At 38.5% G+C, this 26452-nt stretch overlaps 1 protein-coding gene across 1 annotated transcript in view; it reads right to left on the minus strand.

The window, feature by feature from the left end:
* Positions 1–25952, minus strand: part of IRAG2 (inositol 1,4,5-triphosphate receptor associated 2) — a 100915-nt gene extending 74963 nt beyond the window's left edge. The window contains exons 1-9 of the mRNA XM_019959920.2: positions 25388–25952; positions 23834–23947; positions 17162–17345; positions 15186–15265; positions 15016–15094; positions 12027–12185; positions 6892–7009; positions 5664–5714; positions 1942–2019 (exon numbers count right to left, since the gene is read on the minus strand). Of these exons, the coding sequence (XP_019815479.2) occupies positions 1942–2019; positions 5664–5714; positions 6892–7009; positions 12027–12185; positions 15016–15094; positions 15186–15265; positions 17162–17345; positions 23834–23947; positions 25388–25952 (1428 nt within the window). The remainder of the gene's footprint in view (positions 1–1941; positions 2020–5663; positions 5715–6891; positions 7010–12026; positions 12186–15015; positions 15095–15185; positions 15266–17161; positions 17346–23833; positions 23948–25387) is intronic.
* Between the last annotated feature and the right edge of the window lie 500 nt (positions 25953–26452).

Consider the following 26452-nt stretch of genomic DNA (forward strand, 5'->3'; position numbering starts at 1 on the left):
CTCTTCCTCTTTTAAAAAACAGTGTAAAAATGTTCAAGCTTTCTTTTAGCAAAGTGAATATTAAGGATATTATCAGTTTAAACCAAATGCAAGCTTGTTGGCATAGACTCCTAAGTAGGATGTAATTGAGAAAAATGTATATTGTTTGAATGGAAAACTTGGAAAAATAATAGCATAGTCAGAAGTAGAATTGTCATCATAATCATACATGTTTGATATTCCTTTATAGTCCTCAAGGTATTTTCACATAATCCTTTCATTTGAGTTTCCAACAAGCTTGTGGATGAGGTACCCATTTAATAGATGGAAAAACTGAGATTTAAAGAAGTTAACTAATTGCTTGGGGTTAAAAGCTTTTACCCTGGAGAAGAAAATGGCAACCCACAGTATTCTTGCCTGGAGAATCCCCATGGACAGAGGAGCCTGGCAGGCTACAGTCCATGGGGTCATAAGAGTTAGACAAGACTTAGTGACTAAACCACCACTGCCATAAAGCTTTTAAGTTGAGAAGACAGGATTTGAATCCACATCTTCTCTGGCTCTTACCACTAGTTTATGGCAGTTATATTTTCTAAAACAGTCATTCCTAGAATAAAATCAGTGTTTAATGTCTACATTATAATGGCTATAATATATGTATATGTACATACACACATGGAATTGAGTGTCTGCTAGGAAAAGTGAGAATTCCACATATAGATATGAATTTTAAGTACATCATCATTTCAAACATATAATAAAGCAAAAAATACTGTTCAAATAAACCATCAGAGATAACAAAAAGCATGACACAAATTCCTGAATTTAGTAATAGTCACTTTCTGTTTCCTGATAATAAAATATGGCAGATATAACAAAAATATACACTAAATAGATACTTTTATCAATATAGATTAAAAAATCATTTTTGTAAGATATAATTTCTTTATTCAATAGAGTTGAATTAAAAAATCAAGATGGACTTTTTTCCATCTCTCATTTTTTGCATTAAGAAGGTACAATAGCTGAACTTTTCCCTAACTTAATAAATTGAAAATTTATTGATACTATTGAAAAATTAGATACTATTAAATTAGAAATTGTCACTAGAATAAAAAATATAAATAATAGCAAATGGTGGCAAGGATGTGGAGTAATTTGAACCCTCATACATAGCTAATGGAAATGTAAAATGGTATAGCTACTTTGGAAAAACATCTGGCAGTTCCTCAAAAGGTTAAACATAGTTATCATATGATGTAGTAATTTGACTCTTAGATACATACTCAAGAGAAATTAAAACTTACATCCACACAAAAATTTATACATGAATATTCATAGCACCATTACTCATTATAGTAAAAAGAAAAAAAAAGTAGGAACAGCTTAAATGTCCAGCAATTGATGAATGAACAAAATGTGCTATATTCCTATAATGGACTATTATTCAGCAATACAAGGAAATGAAGCAATGATATATGCTACGACATGAATGAACTCTTAATACACTAGTCTCAGTGAAGAAAGCCAGTCACAAAAGACAATATAATGTATATGACCCCATTTATATGAAATGCCCAGAATAACTAAATCTATGGAGATAGAAAGCTGATTAGTGTTTGTCTAGTGTTGGGAAAGAATGGAAAATGACCGCTAAAGGGATTTCTTTTTGGATGATAAAAGTATTTTAAAATTGGTTTTGGTAATGGTTGCACAACTCTGAATATATTTAATACTAAAAACCACTGACTCTGAGTGAATTTAATGGCATATGTGTTATGTATCAGTAAAGCTGCTACATTAAAAAAGCAGAAGCTGTCTTTTATATAACTCAGACATCTAGAGTACAAATTTCAAAATTTATAATGAAAGGTCATTGTGTCAATGAGTCACAAACACCTTCATAAAGTAATATTAATTTGATGCAAGAAAATATTTTACCAGTATTTGAGAAGTGCTTACTTGGTGCTCTTTCTCAGTTTTAGACAAGTCCTCAATCTTCTCTTCCAATTTATATATATCCATAATGTTCTTAGCATTCTAATGTAAAGTAAGATAGTATTCTTAGATTTAGACCAAAAAAAACATAAAAGGACATCACAAAGTCTTTTTTAGAAAGTGATATTTTCATCATTGACATCGTAATCCATTTTAAACTAAGGGACAGAACTTTAGACTTTGTCCAAAAATAACAATCTTTTTAATGTGATCATCCAGGAATATTCTCAGTAATCCCTTCTTATTTTCCATTCTACCTGGGCCACTCACTCCCTAGACATACCTTCAGATTTGTCATTACAGCAACTGTGACCCTTCTGTTACCTTAATTGCAAAAGCATTTTGCAATTAAACTCTTCAACCATTACTTCTTGTCTTTCCAGATTACTTCTTTGTGCATCAACAAACCTTCAGTCCCCACTGGAACCTGCAATCCAATGAGCCCACTACTTTCTCATTACCCTACCACCTTCCTATGAACTCAGTCACCTCTTGACTCAGCTTAAATTCTTTCACGGCCAATCATTACAATCTCTTACTTCCACATCCCTTCAATCCCCTTGGCTCTCCCCTATTTCTTAGTATTTTCTTAATTTCAGATTGCCATCCACTCCATGCCAGCACCTTTTCTGATAATGATTGTTAAAGAGAAATACAAATAAACCAATAGGTCACATATTAAATTTGTAAGCTTTAATCTCAAGGTTTTCTGGTGATTATATCATATCTATTCAAATGGCCATTTGCCTAAAGCAAGGATTTGCAAACTGTACCAACTACCGTTCTCCATTTTCAGAGACCAACTCTGACTACTTGGTTTTATAAATAAAGCTTTATTAAGACACAACTGAGCCCGTTGTTTTCAGATTGTCCTTAGCCGCCTTCACCTTGCAATGGCAGAAGTGAGTGGTTGTGACAAAGTCCTTCTAGCCAGGCAAGCTTAAAAATATTTACTATCATGTCCTTCACAAAAAGTTTGCCAATTCCTGGCCTATTTCATTCTTTATCTCTCCTTGAACTTCCAATACCTCCTCCAACATCCTCACTCTCAGCCAATGACTTTGCTCTGTATTTCACTGAGACATTAGAAACTATTCAGTTCAGTTCAGTCGCTCAGTCATGTCCAACTCTTTGCAAGCCCATGGACTGCAGCATGCCAGGCCTCCCTGTCCATCGCCAACTCCTGAAGTTTACTCAAACTCATGTCCATTGAGTTGGTGATGCCATCCAACCATCTCATCCTCTGTTGTCCCCTTCTCCTCCTGCCTTCAGTCTTTCCCAGCATCAGGGTCTTTTCAAGCGAGTCAAGTCTTCGCATCAGGTGGCCAAAGTATTGGAGTTTCAGCTTCAGCCTCAGTCCTTCCAGTGAATATTCAGGACTGATCTCCTTTAGGGTGGACTGGTTGGATCTCCTTGCAGTCCAAGGGACTCTCTAATAGAAACTACTAGAAGTGAATTTTACATATTACTTGGATATATAATAAATATTTTGGGATATTATAAAGCATTTACTGACCTGAATACTTTATCCACTACTTTTGTTCCTGCTTCAGTCTAAGCCTTCACTGACGTTTGCCTGCTTTAATATTAATACAAGAGCCTCCTAATTGGTCTCCTCACTTCTTCCCTCGCCCCACAGTTAATTCTAAAGCCAGGAGCCAGAGAAATCTTGGTAAAACTGAAATTATATGATGTTACTCCTCTGCTCAAAACTGTTCAGCAGCTCCCATCTCACTCAGCATAAACAACCAGAGTCCAAACAATGCCTTTATAAGATCCTGGGGGTCCAGGTCCCCACAACTCTCTGTAGCACCTTGTAGTACTTGTTCCCTCTGCTCCAGCCACAATGATCTTGTTATCCCTTAAAAATGGTGGGCAGGCTACAGCCTGAGGACTTTGGACTTGCTATCTCCTCTGCCATGAGTGTTCTTCAAGATGAGCCTCATAGTTTTTAACCAAAAATTAACTTCACAGTTCTACTTTTCCTAACCACCCAATAAGCTAGAGTTTATAAAGTAAACCTTTATTTTTGTGTTTTTGACCACAAGGCAGGTGGAATTTTAGCTCCAAGACTAGGCATCAAACCCACATCCCCTGCATTGAAAGGTGGAGTCTTGACCACTGGACCACCAGGGAAGTCCCCTAATCACCCTAGTTTAAATTGCCGTTTTCTGTTCTTCTTCTCTCGGTGGCACTAATCTCATCTAACATGCTAGTTTCACACAGGCTATTTTGTTTAAGTCCATATTCACTTAGAATAGAGTCTATCTCCCAGTGAATGTGTGTATAAGAAGTAAATAAATGTAAGTGAATAATTGGCTTCCCCAATGGCTCAGTGGGTAAAGAATTCACCTGCAAATGCAGAACACACAGGAGATGTGGGTTTGATCCCTTGGTCAGGAAGATTCCCTGGAGGAGGAAATGGCAACCTACTCCAGTATTCTTACCTGAAAAATCCCATGAACAGAGGAGCCAGGGGGCTATAGTCCATAGGTTTGCAGAGAGTAGGACACGACTGAGTGACTAAGCACTCCATCAAATAATTACCCAAGCCATTGTGCTCTTCACAATGCATCAGATTTTTACCTCCTAAAGGAAATTTAGTGACATCTATATGCCTTTTCTAACACAAGTCAATCATCGTAATGTCATCTCATGAAGAAGAGTTCTAAATCTCCTTCCTTCTATCTCAATTCTAAATTGGTATACTATAATTCTTTGATGGTAGTCAATCATCTTAAATATGAGAAGAAAAATATCTTACACTGGGAACTTACTTCAAAAGCACTAGTTTCATGGAAACCTGGCCTGGCAGCTGTAATATATGTAAACAAAATACAAGATTTCTTTCCAATCTTTAGCTGTTCCTTTGCAATCCATTATGAATGTCCACTTAGGCCATGAATTGGATAACTCTTCAGATCATTCATTGCAGCTTAATAAATAACTCTAATAAACTTACATAAAGCACAACCAAAAAACTATACATAATGATTGACATTCAAAAGATACCTATAGAGAATTTTTCTTCAAAATAGTAACTTACTAATAGCTTTTTTACCTGTTCTTTCAATGTTTTAATTTTGTTGCTTAAAAATATATATTGCATAAAAGTTTTCTTTTTTTAAAGATTTTACTAATATTTACTAATATATATAGGTATATTATGGTTAACGAAATGGCTTCACATGATTATCTTAACCTTTAAAGTAACTGTAGAGAATAGGTATTATTAATCCCTCAGAAGATAAATGGCCTTTCCAAGGTCAGACTGTCAAAGAATTTAAGATCTAGGTCTTAGAATCAATGACCTTTGCCATCTAGTTTTGTGGAATAATATTGGAAAATTATTAAATAACGTCTACATTTTCCTTCTTGATTTGCATACTGTTTAGATGGGTTAATTTCATTTCATCTTAAGTCTGAATTTCTTAAATACTATTTCCTCATGAAATTACATGAGGAAGGAAATACATGAGGAGGATTACAAAGGTAATATACTTCTGTCCAAACAGGAAAATCCTGTCTACTCTTTCTCATTTGTCATTTGACAAAGCAACCTAGTATTTTGCCCACAGGAGCCTGAAATTCGTATGATTTGAATTTCATATGAATCCAGGGTCAGGACCCATGATTGTATGATTTCCATATTTATCTGTATAGTCTGCTTAACAATTTCAACATACCTCTTCTTGGAGAATCCGAATCTTAAGAATCAGAGCCCGGTTTTCTGTCTCCTGATTTATTAAGAGAAACATAATTTAAAAGTATTTGAGAAGCTTATGAAAATAACAAATATTTACTTCCAGAGTCATCAACATTTTTTCAGCAACCTTAAATATAGCATTGACATATTGCACATAAGCCTAGTCAGAAAATATTCTCAATATGGGGTTAAGCCTTTGGCTTCCAGTTTCTTGGTATCAGTGAAAAGTCACTCTCCTCCTTGACTCAATCTAACCATGACAGAGAAGGAAAGATGAGAAAACAAAAAATAAAGGTTATGTGGTTTGCCTAAAGTTACACAGCCCTCAGAAACAGGGCTTACATGTTCTCAGTCTGACTCCCAAAGGTGAGCTCTTGGTCATTGCTCTACATGACTTCCACACAGAAGCTCCTTAGTGGTCCCAGACTGAGTCCTTGCTGTAATGTATTCATAGAGACTTGCAGAGTCACCTGATACTTAGTGAGTCCAGTCTCCACATTTATTGTTGAAGCAAAAGCTAAGCTAAACTGTTGCTTGTAGGAGGTCATGAGTGAAAGACACAGGCCTGAAATTCAAGTTTCCTGATACCTTAGAGACCTAAAAATAAATCAGTCTGAATGACTTTCAGCTGACCATCCCCCCATGTCTGACCATGGTTAGCAATGCTCAAATAGTGCTAGAGGGATTTTGAAGACTATTACTGAAGCTCCAGAGAATAGTTTAACAGTCTCCATAAAAATAATTACTTCTCTGGTAGTTGAAGCTTAGTCTAAATAATGTTTTGCTCCAAAAATTACAAGCCTGGGCTTATTTAGTGTTAAGGACTGATTAATGGAGCTAATTAGTAATCTGTACATGCTGAAAAAAATGAATGTTTTTAAAAACCTGAGAAAAAGGTGAAAGTTTGACACACAATTTTTTTTTTTTTTTGGAAGATGTGACTTTCAGTGTCAGATATTTATAAATTCACCTGTTAACTTCAGAAGGCATTCTAGATCTTCACAAACCATTGCAAATGTAACATTTGTAAAGAATTTTAACCCTGGTTGAAAAGAAAACAGTATTTTTTATCCTACTTATCTTTACTTTTCTAAGGGGTTACCAATTCATTCATCAGCCTATGGTTTCTGATCTTTGCCTCCAAATAAACCATTTGGATTTCAGTTAAATAAACTATCCGCTGATTTCAAAGTACTTGGATGACTTACTAATTGTTTGTTCTGGGCTACAATCATGGTCTTCTGCTCTTCTGAAGCATTCATAGTAATTTTCAGTTCCTCCAGTTCTTCTTTTAACAGGTTTGTTCTCATAATAGCCTGGTGGGCACTGTGGGGGTGGGGAGAGAAGGCAATAAGCAAAACCTCAAATATAACCGTCAAAGATACTAACTAAAGCCACGGACTGTTTTTAAGCTCCAAGTTGAAAACCACTGAAAATTCAAACCAGAGGCCAACAATAGTAAAAGGAAAAAAAAAAAAAAAAAATTTACTCAAGATCTTCCACAGTCCTTAGAAAGGGAAAGGACTCAGGTAGAGTACACTGGGAGATAAAGGATAGAAGGAAACAAACATATTCCTGAAGTCAAGGACTGGCATACTCCCTTTGAAATCCATCACTGGCTAAATCACACAGTTCTTTCCTTCTACTACTAAGACATAATATTAGTTAATATAATTACACAAATAGTTATTAAATAACATCACACATTCACTCAAAGCATAGCTTGTTTTCTTTTTAAAGAAACTGAATATTTCAAATACATAAGCCAACAATGGAATGGAGAGAGCCTGAGGTTAGCATTTTTTTTTAATGTTACAGATCGGGGGACTTCCCTGATGGTCCAGTGGCTAAAAATCTGCACTCCCAATGCAGGTGGCCTGGGTTTGATCCCTGGTCAGGGAACTAGATCCCACATGCTACAACTAAAGATCCCACACTCTGCAATGAAGACTTGGTGCAACCAAATAAATACATATACATATATTTATATACATATATTTAATTTTATAGATTGATTTGGAGTATGGTCAAAAATTGTGAGGGTAGGAGTTCAATGTTAGAATGCTTTTCTGTGTTTTCAAGTTAAGTGAGGACTTTTCTGTTCAGAATTTTAACATCTATGACACCTGTGTAGTAGTTTGAGCATTCTTTGGCATTGCCTTTCTTTGGGATTGGAATGAAAACTGACCTTTTCCAGTCCTGTGGCCACTGCTGAGTTTTCCAAATTTGCTGGCATATTGAGTGCAGCACTTTCACAGCATCATCTTTCAGGATTTGGAATAGCTCAACTGGAATTCCATCACCTCCACTAGCTTTGTTCATAGTGATGCTTTCTAAGGCCCACTTGACTTCACATTCCAGGATGTCTGGCTCTAGGTGAGTGATCACACCATCGTGGTTATCTGGGTCGTGAAGATCTTTTTTGTACAGTTCTTCTGTGTATTCTTGCCACCTCTTCTTAATATCTTCTGCTTCTGTTAGGTCCATACCATTTCTGTCCTTTATCGAGCCCATCTTTGCATGAAATGTTCCCTTGGTATCTCTAATTTTCTTGAAGAGATCTCTAGTCTTTCCCATTCTGTTGTTTTCCTCTATTTCTTTGCATTGATTGCAGAGGAAGTCTTTCTTATCTCTTCTTGCTATTTTTTGGAATGCTGCATTCAGATGCTTGTATCTTTCCTTTTCTCCTTTGCTTTTCACTTCTCTTCTTTTCACAGCTATTTGTAAGGCCTCCCCAGACAGCCATTTTGCTTTTTTGCATTTCTTTTCCATGGGGATGGTCTTGATCCCTGCCTCCTGTACAATGTCATGAACCTCAGTCCATAGTTCATCAGACACTCAATCAGATCTAGTCCCTTAAATCTATTTCTCACTTCCACTGTATAATCATAAGGGATTTGATTTAGGTCATACCTGAATGATCTAGTGGTTTTCCCTACTTTCTTCAATTTAAGTCTGAATTTGGCAATAAGGAGTTCGTGATCTGAGCCACAGTCAGCTCCCGGTCTTGTTTTACTGACTGTATAGAGCTTCTCCATCTTTGGCTGAAAAGAATATAATCAATCTGATTTCAGTGTTGACCATCTGGTGATGTCCATGTGTAGAGTCTTCACTCATCTCGCACGCTAGAGTAAAGTAATGCTCAAAATTCTCCAAGCCAGTCTTCAGCAATATGTGAACCGTGAACTTCCAAATGTTCAAACTGGTTTTAGAAAAGGCAGAGGAACAAGAGATCAAATTGCCAACATCCACTGGATCATCAAAAAAGCAAGAGAGTTCCAGAAAAAACATCTATTTCTGCTTCATTGACTATGCCAAAGCCTTTGACTGTGTGGATCACAATCAACTGTGGACAATTCTGAAAGAGATGGGAATACCAGACCATCTGACCTGCCTCTTGAGAAACCTATATGCAGGTCAGAAAGCAACGGTTAGAACTGGACATGGAACAACAGACTGGTTCCAAATAGGAAAAGGAATATGTCAAGGCTGTATATTGTCACCCTGTTTATTTAACTTATATGCAGAGTACATCATGAGAAATGCTGGGCTGGATGAAGCACAAGATGGAATCAAGATTGCCAGGAGAAATATCAATAACCCCAGATATGCATATGACACCACCCTTATGGCAGAAAGTGAAGAGGAACTAAAAAGCTTCTTGATGAAAGTGAAGGAAGAGAGTGAAAGTGTTGGCCTAAAGCTCAACATTCAGAAAACGAAGATCATTGCGTCTGGTCCCATCACTTCATGGCAAATAGATGGGGAAACAGTGGAAACAGTGTCAGACTTTATTTTGGGGGCTCCAAAATTACTGCAGATGGTGATTGCAGCCATGAAATTAAAAGATGCTTACTCCTTGGAAGGAAAGTTATGACCAACCTAGATAGCATATTCAAAAGCAGAGACGTTACTTTGCCAACAAAGGTCCATCTAGTCAAGGCTATGGTTTTTCCAGTAGTCACGTATGGATGTGAGAGTTGGACTGTGAAGAAAGCTGAACGCCAAAGAATTGATGCTTTTGAACTGTGGTGTTGGAGAAGACTCTTGAGAGTCTCTTGGACTGCAAGGAGATCCAACCAGTCCATTCTAAAGATCAGTCCTGGGTGTTCTTTGGAAGGACTGATACTGAAGCTGAAACTCCAGTACTTTGGCCAACTCATGTGAAGAATTGACTCATTGGAAAAGACTCTGATGCTGGGAGGGATTGGAGGCAGGAGGAGAAGGGGATGACAGAGGATGAGATTGGATGGCATCACTGACTCGATGGACGTGTTTGAGTGAACTCTAGGAGTTGGTGATGGACAGGGAGGCCTGGCATGCTGCAATTCATGGGGTCGCAAAGAGTCGGACACGACTGAGTGACTGAACTGAACTGATGACACCTGTACACACAGACTTTGTGAGAACCAGGTTGCTTGTTTTCTGATGTTCAAGCATGTCCCACTTCATCTATTTTACCAGTGTCTGCACTTGATCTATTACATCCTCAAGGTCCAGTATCCCTTTCTAGCTTAAGCTAAGGTAATGAATGTTCTTATCATCCTTCTAGGCTACAGGTACCCTGTTGCTGTTCAGTCTCCAAATCATGTCTGACTCTTTGCAACTGCATGGACTACAGCACATCAGGCTTCCATGTCCCTTACCATCTCCCAGAATGTGCCCAAGTTCATGTCCATTGAATCGGTGATGCCATCCAACCATCTCATCCTCTGTTGCCCTCTTCTCCTTCTGCCTTCAATCTTTCCCAGCATCAGGGTCTTTTTCAATGAGTCAGCTGTTCGCATCAGGTGGCCAAACAGGTACCCCGAGGGCACATTTTAAACCTGACTCATCAATGAATCTCTCATAATACTCAGCATGGAACTTTGCATAAGTAGAGTTCTAGTGAACCACTGAATGTTGGGATAGATTTACACTTGACCTGTACGCATATTGGTCTTACACAGAGACTTGAAGGACATAGAGAACATCATTGCTAGAAAAGAACTAACAAACATTGCTGATGGGAAAGTAAAGTAGTTTCACTGGTGGGAAAATAAAGCTGTTTTCCAAAGTCACTTTGGAACTTTGGAAAAGTGTGGCAGTTTCTCAAAATACAAAGTATAAGTTGCATGCATGCATGTTAAGTTGCTTCAGTCATGTCTGACTCTTTGTGATGCTATGGGCTGTACCCTGCCAGGCTCCTCTGTCCATGCAATTCTCCAAGCAAGAATACTGGAGTGGGTGACCATTTCCTTCTCCATGGGATCTTCCAGACCCAGGGATTAAACCTATGTCTCTGATGTCTCCTGCACTGGCAGGTAAGTTCTTTACAACCAGTGCTACCTGGGTAGCCCTAAAGTATAGGTTGTAAGTGAAAGTCAGTCAGTCATGTCCAACTCTTTGTGACCCCATGGATTATACAGTCCATGGAATTCTCCAGGCCAGAATACTGGAGTGGATAGCCTTTCCTTTCTCCAGGGAAACTTTCCAACCCAGGGATCGAACCCAGGTCTCCCACATTACAGGTAGATTCTTTACCAGCTGAGCCACAAGGGAAGCCCAAGAATACTGGAGTGGATAGCCTATCACTTCTCCAGCGGATCTTCCTGACCCAGGAATCGAAACAGGGTCTCCTACATTGCAGGTAGATTCTTTACCAACTGAACTATCAGGGAAGACCAAAGTATAGGTCTTAAAAAGTATAGCAATTTCACTCCTAGATACATAACCAAGAAAACAGAAAACATATGATACCATAAAAACTTGCACACAAATGTTCATAACAGCAGTTTTTTAAGTGCCAAAAAGTGGTGCTAACCCAAATGTCCAAACTGAGGTATATTTATACAATGGAATATTATTCAGTCATAAAAAAGAATGAAATAGCAATATATGCTTCAACATGGATGAACTTTGAAAATGTGATTCTAAATGAAAGAAGCCAGACAGAAAGGTCACATACTGTATGATTCCATGGATATGAAAATGTTTGGAATAGACAAATCCATAGAGATACAAAGTAGATTAGTGGTTGCCAGGGGCTGAGAGGGGAGGACATAGGGAGTGGCTGTTAATCAGTATGGGATTTCTTTTTGGAGTGATGAAAATATCCTGATCATGTGAATATACTTGATATCATGTGAATACATCATGTGGATATACTTGTGAATAACTGGAATTAGATCATGTGAATAATCTTGTGAATATACTAAAAAACACTAAACTAATTGTATACCTCAACAGGGTGACTCTTCTGCTTTGTGACTTGTATCTCAATAAAAAACAAATTTATTAAAAAAAAAAAAAAAGGAAAAGGAACTGAGAATTCCCAGCACACAGTACCCACACCATGGCTCACCTTTTTATCTGAAGGCGCAGTTCAGTACAGTCCTCTGATAACTCTCTGTTTGCTTCCTCCAAGTTTTCCAATGCCAATTTCAATTTATTATTTTCCTCTTCCAATTTCTGCTTGTTGAAATGCATGTCTGCTATATAGGTAATCAAATCAGGCACCTCTCTGCGGGGAAAAGGATGAATGGGCATAAACTTCAACATCACTAATCCCTTCCAGTCAAAGTAAGGCTTATGGTTAAGCCCAAACAAGCTTAAATATTCCTGTGAGGACTTCCCTGTCGGTCCAGTAGTTAACAATCCATCTGTCAGTGTAGGGGACACAGGTTCAATACCTGGTCTGGGAAGATTCCACATGCTGCGGAGCAACTAAACCTTGTAGGCCACAACTGCCGAAGCCCTCCCAGGCTAGGCCCTGCGTGCCACAACTTACTGAGTTCTTATGCTGTAACTACTGAAGCCCACTGCCTAGAGCCTTTGCTGTGTGAAAGAAAGAAACCACCACAACAAAGAATAGCCTCCAACTGCCACGACTAGGAAAAACCCACATGCAGCAATGAAGATCCAGCACAACCAAAAATAAACAAATAAAGAAGATTTTCTACTTTATTTTCATTCATCCTCATAAACATAGTTCACATACACAGTATTTATTCAAGCACTTATTACAATAACACCAAAGATTTTTCCAAAATTGCCAGATATTTAGCATCTGCCACTTGTGAAATCAACTTTTACAGCTTTCATTTCTTCCTCTTCACTTTGCTCCCAACTTCTGTCTCTATCGACACTGAAGAGTTCCTACTTCTGCCTGGGTTATGGAAAATCCTGAAATAAATTGACACTGGATGCTTTCAATCAGAAATCTTGGCCGGTTTCAACAGGCCTTTAACTAGGAAACAATTCCTAGAGTTTTATCATTGTAGCCTGTAGCTCACAATTTAGTACTCATGGTTCCTAGTATTTTCTACAGCTTGTTAATATTTGTAGCTGTCACGCTTGCCCTGACATTTGATCCTAAACCCTTTGAGAGTCTGAACTGTGTTTTTCAAGGAGTCCCAGGCCTCCTCTTCTTTGCCATCTTTTCCTAGACTTTAGCATAGGTTGGCTACACGGTTCCTAGTCCACACTTTTTGCACAGATAAACCTGAAGTGGCAAAGATAAAATAAGGAAGGACAGGTTCAGTGCTTCAATTCTGAGCTTCCAAAGCAGAGACTTGGGTTCAATCCCTGGTCGGGGAACTAAGATCCCACAAGCCACATGTTGGCTCAGCCAAAAAATTTTTTTCAAAATAAAAATAAAGAACAGAGTCACTTCTCCTTAATATCCAAATGCATGTGTAGCAGAAAACAGCTTTTCTCATTAATATCTAAAAGTATCTGCTGCTGCTGCTGCTAAGTTGCTTCAGTCCTGTCCGACTCTGTGCGACCCCATAGACGGCCTCCTACCAGGCTCCTCTGTCCCTGGGATTCTCCAGGCAAGAACACTGGAGTGGGTTGCCATTTCCTTCTCCAATGCATGAAAGTGAAAAGTGAAAGTGAAGTCGCTCAGTTGTGTCTGACTCTTAGCCATCCCATGAATTGCAGCCTACCAGGGTCCTCCATCCATGGGATTTTCCAGGCAAGAGTACTGGAGTGGGGTGCCATTGCCTTCTCAAAAGTATCTATTGAAGCAGTAATAATGATTGACATATATACACTACCATGTGTAAAATAGCTAGCTAGTGGGAACCTGCTATAAAGCAGAGGGAGCTCAGCTTGGTGCTCTAAAATGACCTAGATGGGTGGAATGGGAGGGACATCCAAGAGAGAGGGATATAGGTATACATATAGCTGATTCACTTCATTGTACAATAGAAACTAATACAACATTAAAGCAATTACACTCCAACTAAAAAAAAAAAAAGCAACCCCCCCCCAAAGAGCTTAAGGTCAATGTCATAATTCTATGTATGATAGAACTTGTCGTGCATGGAAAACACAAAGTCAAAGAAGAATAAAGTTTTCATGAGCAAGAAAATGCTTATTTATGTGACACTTCATAATCTTTCACAATTCGTGTTCCTAGTGAAACTACTTCTAATGCAATTAGGATATAATAGCTAAGAGTTAAAAATAAATTATGTTAGCCCTACCACACATGCACACAAGCAGAGCTAAGTGACTTTACCGTAAATAAAATACATGAAAAAGTTGAAAGTGTTAGTCACTCAGTCATGTCTGACTCTTTGAGATCTCATGAACTATAGCCCACCAGGCTCCTCTGTCCATGGAATTCTCCAGACAAGAATACTGGAGTGGGTTGCCATTCCCTTCTCCAGGAGATTCTCCAGACCCAGGGATTAAACTCAGGTCTCCTGCATTGCTTTGCCAATGTTACTTTGCCAACAAAGGTCTGTCTAGTCACAACAATGGTTTTGCCAGTAGTCATGTATGGATGTGAGAGTTGGACCATAAAGAAGGCTAGGTGCCAAAGAATTGATGCTTTTGAACTGTGGTGTTGGAGAAGACTCTTGAGAGGCTCTTGGACTGCCAGGAAATCAAACCAGTTCATCCTAAAGGAAATCAGTCCTGAATATTCATTAGAAGGACTGATGCTAAAGCTCCAATACTTTGGCCACCTGATGCAAAGAAGTGACTCATTGGAAAAGACCCTACTGTTGGGAAAGATTGAAGGCAGGAGGAGAAGGGGACACAGAGGATAAGATGATTGGATGGCATCACCAACTCAATAGACATGAGTTTGGGCAAGCTCTGGGAGTTGGTAATGGACAGGGAAGCCTGGTGTGCTGCAGTCCATGGGGTCACAAAAAGTCGGACACGACTGAGTGACTGAAATGAACTGAAATGAACTCCTGCATTTGCAGGCAGATTCTTTACTGTTGGAGACAGCAGGAAAGCCCAGAAATAAAATAAAATACATAGATCTATGAAATAAGAAAATCCATAAGAAAAGTTGAGGCGCTTGAGAAAACATTACAAGTAAGAATGCTTACAAGACTCCTTTAGGCAAGTCTCCACCCAACCCCTTGAAGTTCCATGATGAAGAATCTGTTTTATCTGTGGTCATCTTAACTGAAACACACACAAGAAAGTTTTATAAAAAAATCCATTTCTCCAAATCACACTAAACTGGCAGAACAATCCCAAAGAAACACATACATACTTGCTTCACATGATTTTATGTTGTCCTGTTCAAAAGCAGAATCAACCATTGTGCTGCTTGATCCACTATTCTCTCTTTCCCTGTGGCCAAAAAACAAAACCAGTGAGCTAGAATTCCTTGTCAAACCAAAGCTTAGCCAATTTTTCAGATGTGTTCTGTATTTTCTTATTGATGGTGGTCTTTCTGAATTTTAAAACCATCTATCCATTTGGCCACAATTTGGAGCCCAACACTGTTCTTAAACAGAGTCATAGAAAAGAAACATGTTGTCTCTACCTCCTATAAACTTTAATCTAACATGAAGAAAAGAATATGAATGCATAAGTAAGTAGGTGATGATGCACATAGCTATAATTAGGCAATGGGAGCCTCAGTGGATTAGGAAGCTGGCATGATTTGGAGGACTAAGTGGACACTTGTAGAGGGAGCAAGACGTTGGGCCTTAGAGAATTAGGAAGGAAAGGCATGAACAGCTAATAATTTGGGGCACACTGAAGGTGCTCTTTTCTCTTTCTCATGAAAAACTAAGTTGAACTTGAACTAATTGTAGTTTGGAGCATATCATTCCTAAAATTTGGAGAACCCTATACACAGGCCTCTGCCCAGGACACCCCAAATAAACATATTAACACTTCAACCATTTGTTTTCCCAGAGTCTTTGTATTATGATTTCAGTTTTGCTGCCTAATCTTAGCAATTGCCAAACCCTTAGATAATCTCTTCGGAGCAGCTACCAAAGCCTCTAGACTAGTACTTACATCCTATTGTGTTTCAACATGAGATGTTTTCAGAAGATGACTGAGCAGAATAGCTCAGTCCTCACTCTCATATTCCTATTAATAGATCTGCACCCATCACCATTTCTGAGTCTCTGTTCTTTTATATTTATATCTCCCATGTTCTTTTTCTTTTCCTTTATATTTGTCATAAAAATAAATTTTCTCTTTTGCCCTCACTCCACTTTACCCATGGATTATTGATATCTGTTTTATTGATATTGATATCTGTATTATTATTGATTATTATTGAGTATTATTATTGATATCTGTATTATACAATCAAGCCTAAATATTTTAGGAAAAGTAGAAAATTCATAAGAAAATAAGACAAAGAAGCTAAGGTCTTCATGCAAAGAAAATCATTTTGGAATATATTCCTTCCCACTTTCTCCTGTGCATATTTTTATTTCTCAACAAATAGGGGAGTATACTACATACACAGATCTATGGCCAATTATTTTAAATTAATACATATGAATATTTCTCCTGTCAAATATTTATTTAATTGTAATTTTGAGTGACTAATTAGTATGGAAGTATTATCATTTATTTGTCCAACCACATACTATTAAATATTTGGTTTGCTTACATTTATCATAATCATAAACAACATTCTGCATATACATTAGAGTATACAATTGGTTGTCTTTCCTGAAGTTACATAATTTGACCACATTGCATATTTCTAAGGCTCTGATGCTCGTGCTGTGCTCAGTCTCTCAGTCGTGTCTATTTCTCTGCAACCCCATGGACTGCAGCCCGCCAGCCTCCTCTTGTCCATGAAGGTTTTCAGTTAAGAATACTGGAGCGGGTTGCCATTTTCTTCCTCAAGGATATCTTCCCCACCTAGGGGTCAAATTGCGTCTCTTGCATTGTCGGTAGATTCTTTACCACTGAGCCACCTGGGAAGCCATACATTCCTAAACTGCCATTGAAAAGCTGTGCCAACTTGCAGTATTATAAACAAGGAGAAGGTCTATTTCTCCACCCTCCCTGACAACATGGGATAGAGTCATTCCTCTAAACCTTTGTTAAACTGATGCACAAAATATGTTCTCTTGATTTTCATTTCTTGGATTAATAGTAAGATACTATCAGATAATATTTCCTATCAGTGCAAAAAACAGTGATTAACATTCATTGTAATCAATTGTTAAATCAGAACCTGAAAACGCATCCTGCTGGGACTATGATTACCATTTGTTTCTGCAGTGAGTCATCATCCATTCCTTCACAGTGGCCTGGAAGGTTTCCAGGTTCACATGTACATCTCTCTTTTCAGGATCAAGCATGATCCATAGCTCCTCGAGGTCATCATCTTCAGAACCTTGACTAGTTGTCTGTCTCAGATAATCTATTATTTTGGTGACTCTGACTAAACCTTAGGAAGAAGAAAGTCAAGTTAGTTTTTAAAGGTGGCAAAAGATTTTTTTTTTAGTGAGGTGCTTAACTCGTTCAAGTCCCTTGGGTCCTGGAAATGTGCCTTATAACCCTCGCAATCCTGCTGAGTTGATGTCATAAAGTAGAGCACTGGCCTTAAGGTTGGAGTCTAACCGACTAGGGTCAAATCTTGGCTCTGGACTGTATCAGCTGTGTGGCTCTGGGGAAATCACTCAGTCTCTTTGAGCCTCAGTGTCCTCATCTGTGAAATGATGCCTACTACACAGAGTTGTGAGATTCAAATAGGAAAGATTTATGTAATCAATATGCTTCTCAGATGGTGCAATAAAGAATCCGCTTGGCAATGCAAGACACAAGAGACGAGGATTCAGTCCCTTGGTTGGGAAGGTCCCCTGGAGGAGGAAATGGCAACCTTCTCTAGTATTCTTACCTGGGAAATCCCATGGACAGAGGAGCCTGATGGGCTACAGTCCATGGGGGTCACAAAGAATCAGGCATGACTAAGCAACTGAGCGAGCATGTGCACACACACACACACACAGAGATGTAATCAATAATCACTTGTGGGAAGTGGTCAAAAATTGCCTCTTTATTTTTCTCTCCCATTCTTTCCTCAAAAAACAGTTAGTGGGGACTTCCCCTGTGATCCAAGGTTAAGAATCCACTTTCCAATGCAGGGGACTTGGGTTCAATTCCTGGTCAGAGAATTAAGATCCCACACACTGTGAAGCAACTAAGCCCTGGAGCTACAGCAACTACTGAGCCCTGGCACCTCAACTGAAGAAGCCCATGAGCCACAGGGAAGATCCTGCCTGTCTCAACTAAGACCTGACACAGCCAAGTAAATAAATATTTTAAAATAAATAAATATTTTTAAAAAGCATTCGTGAAGGAAGGATTTCCTTGGCCCTAGGTGAAATTTTCAGCCTCAAGTAAGTAGTTCGACTCTTTGGGGTGGAGAGGGAGGGGTAGAAAAGTCATTCTTGGATATAATCAGCCCTACTATCACATTCAGAAATTAAAGTCATACAGACTGTGTTAGTAATTGACACACCAGTCTTCCTCAAGCATAAGACATCTTTTCTACTCTTAACTAGGGCCTGCCTTGGGCTAGCAGTTTAAAGAGGGAAGGAAAAGGAAGTAGAAGTTTGATAGGGTGAAGTTTGATAGGGTGAAGTTTGATAGGGTGAAGATTCTTACCCCAGGAGGTAAGTAGAGACACTAATATTTGAAAAAAAAAAAGTTTTTAATAAAAAAATAAAAGAATAAGCTTAGTACATCATTAGGAAAAGAGAGCTATAAAGGAAACTGAATGACTTTAAAGAATGCATTAATTTAATGGAAAATGTCATTAGGTTGTGACACAAAGAAATGGAAATAAAATTTTAATAGTTATTTAGAAGGATAATTTTTACTCCTGTTTGCATAATTGGAGAGTTGGAAAGTCAAAAAGAATACCCTATATCTCATTTTCCTCCACTAAAGCTCTAAATCTGATCTTATACCTCAAAACCAGAAAGATCTCCTGAGATGTTTCTTTAACGTGTCAACTCAACTGGGCGACAGAGTGCCCAGTTATGTGGTCAAACATGATTCTGGTTGTTTCTGTGAGGGTGTTTTTGAAAGAGATTAAGATTTAAATTGGTAGACTAACACAGGCTGCTGTCCCCTAATGCAAGTGGGCCTGAATAGAACAAAAAGGCAGACCCTTCCCCAAATGGGAGACAATTCTTCCTGCATGACTGCCTGGGAACCAAGACTTATCTTTTTTCCTAACTTTGGACTCGAACAGAAACATCAGCTCTTCTTCAGTTTCCAGATGTTGACCTTTGGACAGGTTGCCTCCGGGTTCTCAGGCCTTTGGACACTGACTGGAAGGAAACCATCATAAGCTCTCTGGGACTCCATCTTCAGCTTGCTCACTCACCCTGCAGATCTTCGAACATGCCTGCCTCCATAATAACATGAGCCAGTTCCTTATAATTGTGCGTGTGGGCCTGCACGCTCAGTCGTGTCTGACTCTGCGACCCCATGGACTGTAGCCCACCACGTTCCTCTGTCCATGGAACTTTCCAGGAAAGAATACTGGAGTGGGTTTGCCATTTCCTTCTCTAGGGGATCTTCCCAATGATTGAACCTGCATCTCCTGTGTCTCCTGCATTGCAGATGGATCTTTACCACTGAGCCATCAGGGAAGCCCCAATTCCTTATAATATATCTCTTTATATATTTTACACACACACACACACCCTGTTGGTTCTGTTTCTAATACATCTCCCATCTCCCTTTAATGGAGTTTCCTTATTTTCTTCCAGGAAACAATTCCTTAAATCCTGTCCATGCAGAGAGGCTTACCAGGAATAAATAAGTCCCATTCATCCTACTGATATAATTAAGAGTGCAGGTAAATGTTTTGCTATAAGAATGTTCATTATGGTTTATCATGGTTATTTTTGTGCTTTTCATAATAGAGAAAAAATACCCAATTGAGACATATTGTTTAAATATATTATGTTACATCCCCCTAGAGTACAGAGAAAATATATATTATTGACATAGACAAGTACTCAAAATTATTAAGTAAGAAAAAGCAGATTATAAAGCAAGCTGGAAACATTCCCACTTACACTTAGGGAATATATTGCATATAACTTAAGGAGAAAATAATGACCAAAAAAAAGGTCTTAAACCATTTTTTGCAACCATACTGTGGCAGTGAGGTGGACAGACTCCAGGCTTCCCCTTTATGATCCTTGCTTCCTAATGCTTTCACCTTAGTGTAGTCTCCTCCCCTCGAGTGTGGGCATGATCTGGGACTTGCTTCTAACCAGTAGAATATGGCAAAGGGAACAGGATATACATGTATATGGTTGTGTGATTAACTTACATGAGATCACAGTACCTATCTTGCTAGGGCTTCCCTGGTGACTCAGCAGTAAAGAATCTGCCTACCAATGCAGGAGACCTGGGTTCAATCCCTGGGTCAGGAAGATCCCCTGGAGAATTAACTGGCAACCCACTCCAGTATTCTTGGATGGAGAATCCCATGGACAGAGCAGCATGGTGGGTTATAGTCCATGGAGTCTCCAAAGAGTTGGCACAACTTAGTTACTAATACTTTCAAACTTTTATCTTGCTGGAGTCACTCCCTTGCTGGCTTTGAAGAAGAAAATCTGCCATATTAAGGGCTTCCTGTATTCAGAGGTGCAACTAGCAAGAAACTGTCTCGCTGACAGTAGCAAGACTCTGAAGTCTTCAGTCCTATAAGAGCAAGAAACGAATTCTGCCACCTAAAGCAGATCATTCCCTACTTAAGCCACAGATGAAACTGTTAAGGCTAGTCAAGGAAAACTTAAGCACTAAATATTTTCTCTGCTCTTTGTCCTCCCCTCTCCCCTCTACTATGCATTGTGTATCTGCATTTTGCATCAACCAAACATCCCCATCGGCAGAAATACCTGCTCAACCATAAAGAGCAACATTATCCTAGCATCAACAAGACAACCCCTAAAAAGATAACCTTCCTTCTTATAAGGAGCTAGGATGACCCATGACTCACTACTCACCTTATATGCTTAGATCCAGATTGTGTAAACCGTTAATAATATGTACACCATTTAATGTACAGCCTTCTGTCTCAAACATGTGCTCCGACTTTTAACAGGTAGAATGGTTCTCCGAGTTTTCTGAAAGGCTGTTCCTGGATTATAGTCCTCACTTTGGCTTAAAATTTTCCATTGCTTTCTTAGATCAACAGATTCATTTTGTACAGACATTACAAAGGAGAATAGTAACTTTACAAGACGGAGATTTGGCAGACACCACACTAATCAAGGGATCAAAGTTAAAAATCCTGGTATATTGTACTGAGAAGAGCATAACATCATTTCTGTAGTGTGCCTGCGAAAATGTACGGCCTGAATAAACAAGAGGAAATATCAGACATTCTACAAAGTAGCTGGCATATAGTCTTCAAAACTTTCAAAGTCATAAAAGGCAAGGAATCTGAGGACTTACTCCAGATAAAAGGAGATTGAAGAGATGTGAAAACTAAACACAGTGTGTGATTCTGAATTTGATCCTGGACCAGGAAACAAAAAAGCTATAAAGAATATTGTTGGGGAAATAGACAAAATTTGAATACAGACATTTAAATTAGATAACAGTATCATATCAATGTTAAATATCCTAATTTGGATAATTGTTCTGCAGCTATGCAAGCAAATGTTCTTCTTTGTAGGAAATACATACTGGTGTACTTCAGGGTAAAGAGACACAGTATCTGGAGTTTATTTTCAATTAGAAACACCATCAAACTTTTATCTGGCCTTTCCTTTGGGAAACAAGACTCAGCCACAGCCTTATAAAACTGATAAGCAGCATAGAGTTTCTCTTTATAGATATTCCAGTTGATAAAGTAAGAAGGAATGATAAACTACTAACCTTCACATCATCTAATGAAAGAATAAATCTAGGCCTTCACTCTCAAATAGTTTTGTCTTTTGATAAAAGTACATATACTGTGACTCCTCTGGCAGTCCAGTGGTTAAAACTCCATGCTTCTAATGCAGCGGTGAGGGTTTGATCCGTGGTCAAGGGACTAAGATCCCACATGCCTGCCACTTGACGTAGCAAAAAAAAAAAAAAAAAAAAAATACAAAATACACTATCTATACAGAGTCTTGCCCAAAAACAGATATAAAACATTTACCTGATCAAGCCTCTAAATGTAGGGGACAAAAAACAAGTTGTATTGCTATGGCCCCACAACCACTAAAATTCAGATTGGAGAAAATGAGGCAATAAAAGGGCCAGTTTCATTAACAAATAACTTAAAATACAAAAAGAATGAAAAAGGAACAGAGGGATAAGCCAGATAACCAATAACAATGAACAACCCTTTCTTGGATACTGATTTAAACAAATAAACTGTTTAAGAAAACATAAATTTCTCGTACAAATGAGAAAACTTGAATGTTGGTAAGGTATTTGATATTTAAAAATTACGTTACATTTTTGGTCATAAAAATGACATTGTACATGTGTAATTGTACATGTACATGTGACAGCTAGTGGGAAGTTTTGTACAGCACGGGAGCTCAGCTCAGTGCTCAGCAGTGACCTAAAGAGGTGGGATGTGGGGGTGGGAGGGAGACTCCACAGGGAGGGTATCTGTGTACACATATAGCTGACTCACTTTGCAGTACAGCAGAAATGAACACAATATCGAAAACAATTATACCCCAATAATATGTTAAAAATAAAAAATTTTAAAAGACTTTGTATAGCTGTATCTAAAATCAGTCTTTATCTTTTGAATGTACTGAAATGTTTACAGAGGAAATAATATGTCTTAGACTTGCCTCAAACTAATCCAGACTTCGGAGAAGGCGATGGCACCCACTCCAGTACTCTTGCCTAGAAAATCCCATGGATGGAGGAGCCTGGTAGGCTGCAGTCCATGGGGTCGCTAGGAGTCGGACACGACTGAGTGTCTTCACTTTCACTTTTCACTTTGATGCATTGGAGAAGGAAATGGCAACCCACTCCAGTGATCTTGCCTGGAGAATCCCAGGGATGGAGGAGCCTAGTGGGCTGCTGTCTATGGGGTCGCACAGAGTCGGACACGACTGAAGCGACTTAGCAGCAATCCAGACTTAGTGGGAGATAGCGGAGGACAGAAGAGCCTGGCGGGCTACAGTCCATGGGGTCAGAAAGAGTCAGACACAACTTAGCAACCGAACAACAACAGGAACAATCCAGAGTGGAGCAGAGGAAAGTGGAGGAAAAATGAGACATCATTATTTATGACATATACATAAGGGTCATAATACCCTCTCCACTTCTGTATATGTTTGAAAGTTTCTATAATAAAAAAGTTTTAATCCAAATGAAAGGAAACCATATGGACCAAGCAATTTGTGGGGGCAGGTTATACTATGAGTCATTAACAGTGGTTACTCAGGGAAACAGGATAACAGATGAGTTCTTTTTTCCTTTCTTTTCTCCATATTATTAATTTTGTTACAGTGATCATGAACCATTGACATGCTAAACATTACTTGCGGATATTTTAAAAAAAGCATGTCTCTAAGAAAAACAGAAGTGAAAATCTAAAATTGACAAAAATTGGAGCTAAATTTGTACAGCGGTTTTATTTATATGAAGTATGTATTTCTTGTGAGGCAACACCTATGAGATGTAAATAGTTCCAGTCAATGACTGCAGCTGGTAAAACTGATGATAAGCTCAGTAAAATCATTCAAGACTCTGGCAAAATATATAAAACAGGCAGAAAGAAATTAACCAACATATAAATAGCCATCGCCCCTCCCAAATTAGGTTGCACCTGCCATATGTACAGACACAGATACACAGATACACATAAACCATTTCCCTTTCTCTCACAACAGAAAGCACGAGTGGATGAGTATCAGTGAAAATCTGAGCAGAAAACTTTCAACTAACCTCTGCGTTTGGAGTCACATATATTAAAAATACTCCTAAGCAACTCTTCTTCATAGCTCCTGGTGTTGCTAGAGGTTACATCTTCCTTGCCATCATCAGTTCCTTGTTTCCACCCTATCAGAAGAAAAAGTTTGCAAATCCAGATGCTTTTATGTGCTAACATGCTTAGTTACTATTTTAATTTTAACAAAGAGTCAGATTTGACTGAGTGACTAACATATATTTTTACGTATATGGTTATGTTTCAAATATTAAAAAAGAGCAGCCCACAATACTGGTTACTTAACATGAATAGATCAAGAAAAAAGTGGTCTTGAAGCATCTTTAATTATTCATGTTTCCTTTCAAGTTTTACAAAGGTGGAATAAAAGGAGAGAAGATGAAGAAGAAACTGAGCTTTATTGTCCTGTGATAGTAAAAGCACTCTGCGAGGCGAGAGAGAAGGCGAAATTGAGATTCATTTCTGTTATGCGGGTAGGTACTTTTCATTGGCAGAGTCGATAGAGAAAGTTGAACGGGCTACAGTGTGTTATCCCTATTCTTGCCAGCTCTGGTACCTTCATCTCTAAGGTATTGCCACTGTGCAATTCTATGACAGGTTAATAATGATTGACATGACTGGAACAGTGAAATAGATAAAATTAATTTTGCATTTTTGATGACAAGTGAACATTTATACAAGGAAATGTATGCAAATATTTGTAGTAAAAAAGTTGTTACTTCTGGATATTACTTTAGATATATTGCTTACAACTTCTGGCACTGTGAAGGAAGTGGTATAATATAATGAGGTGCTCAACAGATTAAGACAGTTTAGTCCTATGAAGAATATATGTTTGAAGAAACTCATGTGCCAGAATGGATAGGTTTCAGTTAATATAATGCAATTGGGGGAAATAAAGCTATCTTTACCTGTTTAAAAAAAAAAAAGCACTCTGTGAAAAAGCAAATAGTGTTAACACAAATAAGAATATTTTAAAGAAAACAGAGGGAAAGTAAACACTAGCTATACAGAAAATGTATCATTTTACATTGCTTTTTAGGGTCTATCATACATGGGATTCTGTAAGCAATTCCCTAAATAGAATTCCAAAATTTCATTGAACTTGGCCTACAGAATTTGCATTGTTTCCTGGTGTACCTTATTGCCGCTACACTTTCTTACATGTTTCTCTCACATACAAAGAGGGAAAAATGTTAAAATGTTAATTTTCAGCAAGGCACGTTGGAAGTATATGAATTTTAACTCCCATGTATCTACGTATTTCTCTCATGACATTCTAATTTGCCCAGGAGAAAGTTTGTTTTCAGGTCAGTAGAAAAATATCCATGATTATGATTGAAAATATAATCTAGAATTGCTATCAGGTTTATATTTGAAAGCATAGAAAATACTGATGTTGCAGATATAAGATTTTTGTTGAGAGAAAGAAAATTTTAAGGGAAAGATGGATGCTTCCATCAAGTTTCATACTTCATTTTAGATCAGGCACTCTCAGAGTCATATGATCCTTGCTTTATTGGAAGAACAAACATTAAAAGATAAATATTTACCCTCTTCATTCAGAGATAATTTTTTCACCACGGAATCCTGAGGAGTAGAGCTCTGATCAGAGGTGGAATCAAAATCAAGTGCTAAGGTACTAAAATCATTTTCACTACAATAGTTAGTCAAATCCTTGTTAGCAAAGAGCTCCCTTTTCATGATCTGCGGTGTCAAAGATGTGTAATTCTGGGAGCTCTGTGATCTTGGCCTTGAGATATTTTCAGAACCTGCGAGGATAAGTGAGTATTTTGCATTCTCAGGAGAGCGGAGATGAGAAATGGATGGGGTTCTTGGAGACACTATCTGAGACTGTGAAGTGAAGGTGCCATCTTTCTCAGGACTCAAGAAGAGCGTGTCGAGCAGAGGGACGTGAGCAGCCATCATTTTCTTCAGTACCTCTTCAAAATCCTTCTTGGGGTTAGTCTGTGGGCTGTCAAAACTGCTAGACTGGTATTTGATAATCTGTCGGATGGGATCAGAAATGTCTTCTCTCTTTTGGATGGCTCGCAGTTTTCTACAGATGCTTTCCACGGGGTTATGCCGCTTCTCAGCTACCTTCTTTGCAGAGGCCATTGCGGACTTTCCTCCAGTGAGACAGAGGAAGAGGCTAAAGTACAGGCAAAATATAGACATGTTTTTCAGTTAACACTGTCCTAACAATAATGGAGCAATGGGCTATTTATTCCCAAACCAACTTTGGGGGGATCAAGATGTCTTTAAACCACCGTCTTTACAACAATTGCTTTAAAAAACAGTATTGTCGATTTACAATGTTGTGTCAGTTTCAAGTGTATGGCAAAGTGGTTCAGTTACGCATACATTGGGTTGGCCAGAAAGTGTGTTTGGTGGCTTCCCCGGTGACTCAGTGATAAAGAATCCACCTGCAGGAGACACAGGTCCAATCCCTGGCCCGGAAAGATTCCACATGTCACAGAGCGACTAAGCCCGTGCACCACAGCTATGGAGTGCTCTAGAGCCCAGGAACCACAACTACCGAGCCCACCACTGAAGCCCACACAGCCTAGAGCCTGTGCTCCACAACAGAAGAAGCCAGCCCAATGAGAAGCCCAAGC

This window comes from Bos indicus, chromosome 5, assembly GCF_029378745.1.
Source record: "Bos indicus isolate NIAB-ARS_2022 breed Sahiwal x Tharparkar chromosome 5, NIAB-ARS_B.indTharparkar_mat_pri_1.0, whole genome shotgun sequence".
NCBI classification, from domain to species: Eukaryota; Metazoa; Chordata; class Mammalia; order Artiodactyla; family Bovidae; genus Bos; species Bos indicus.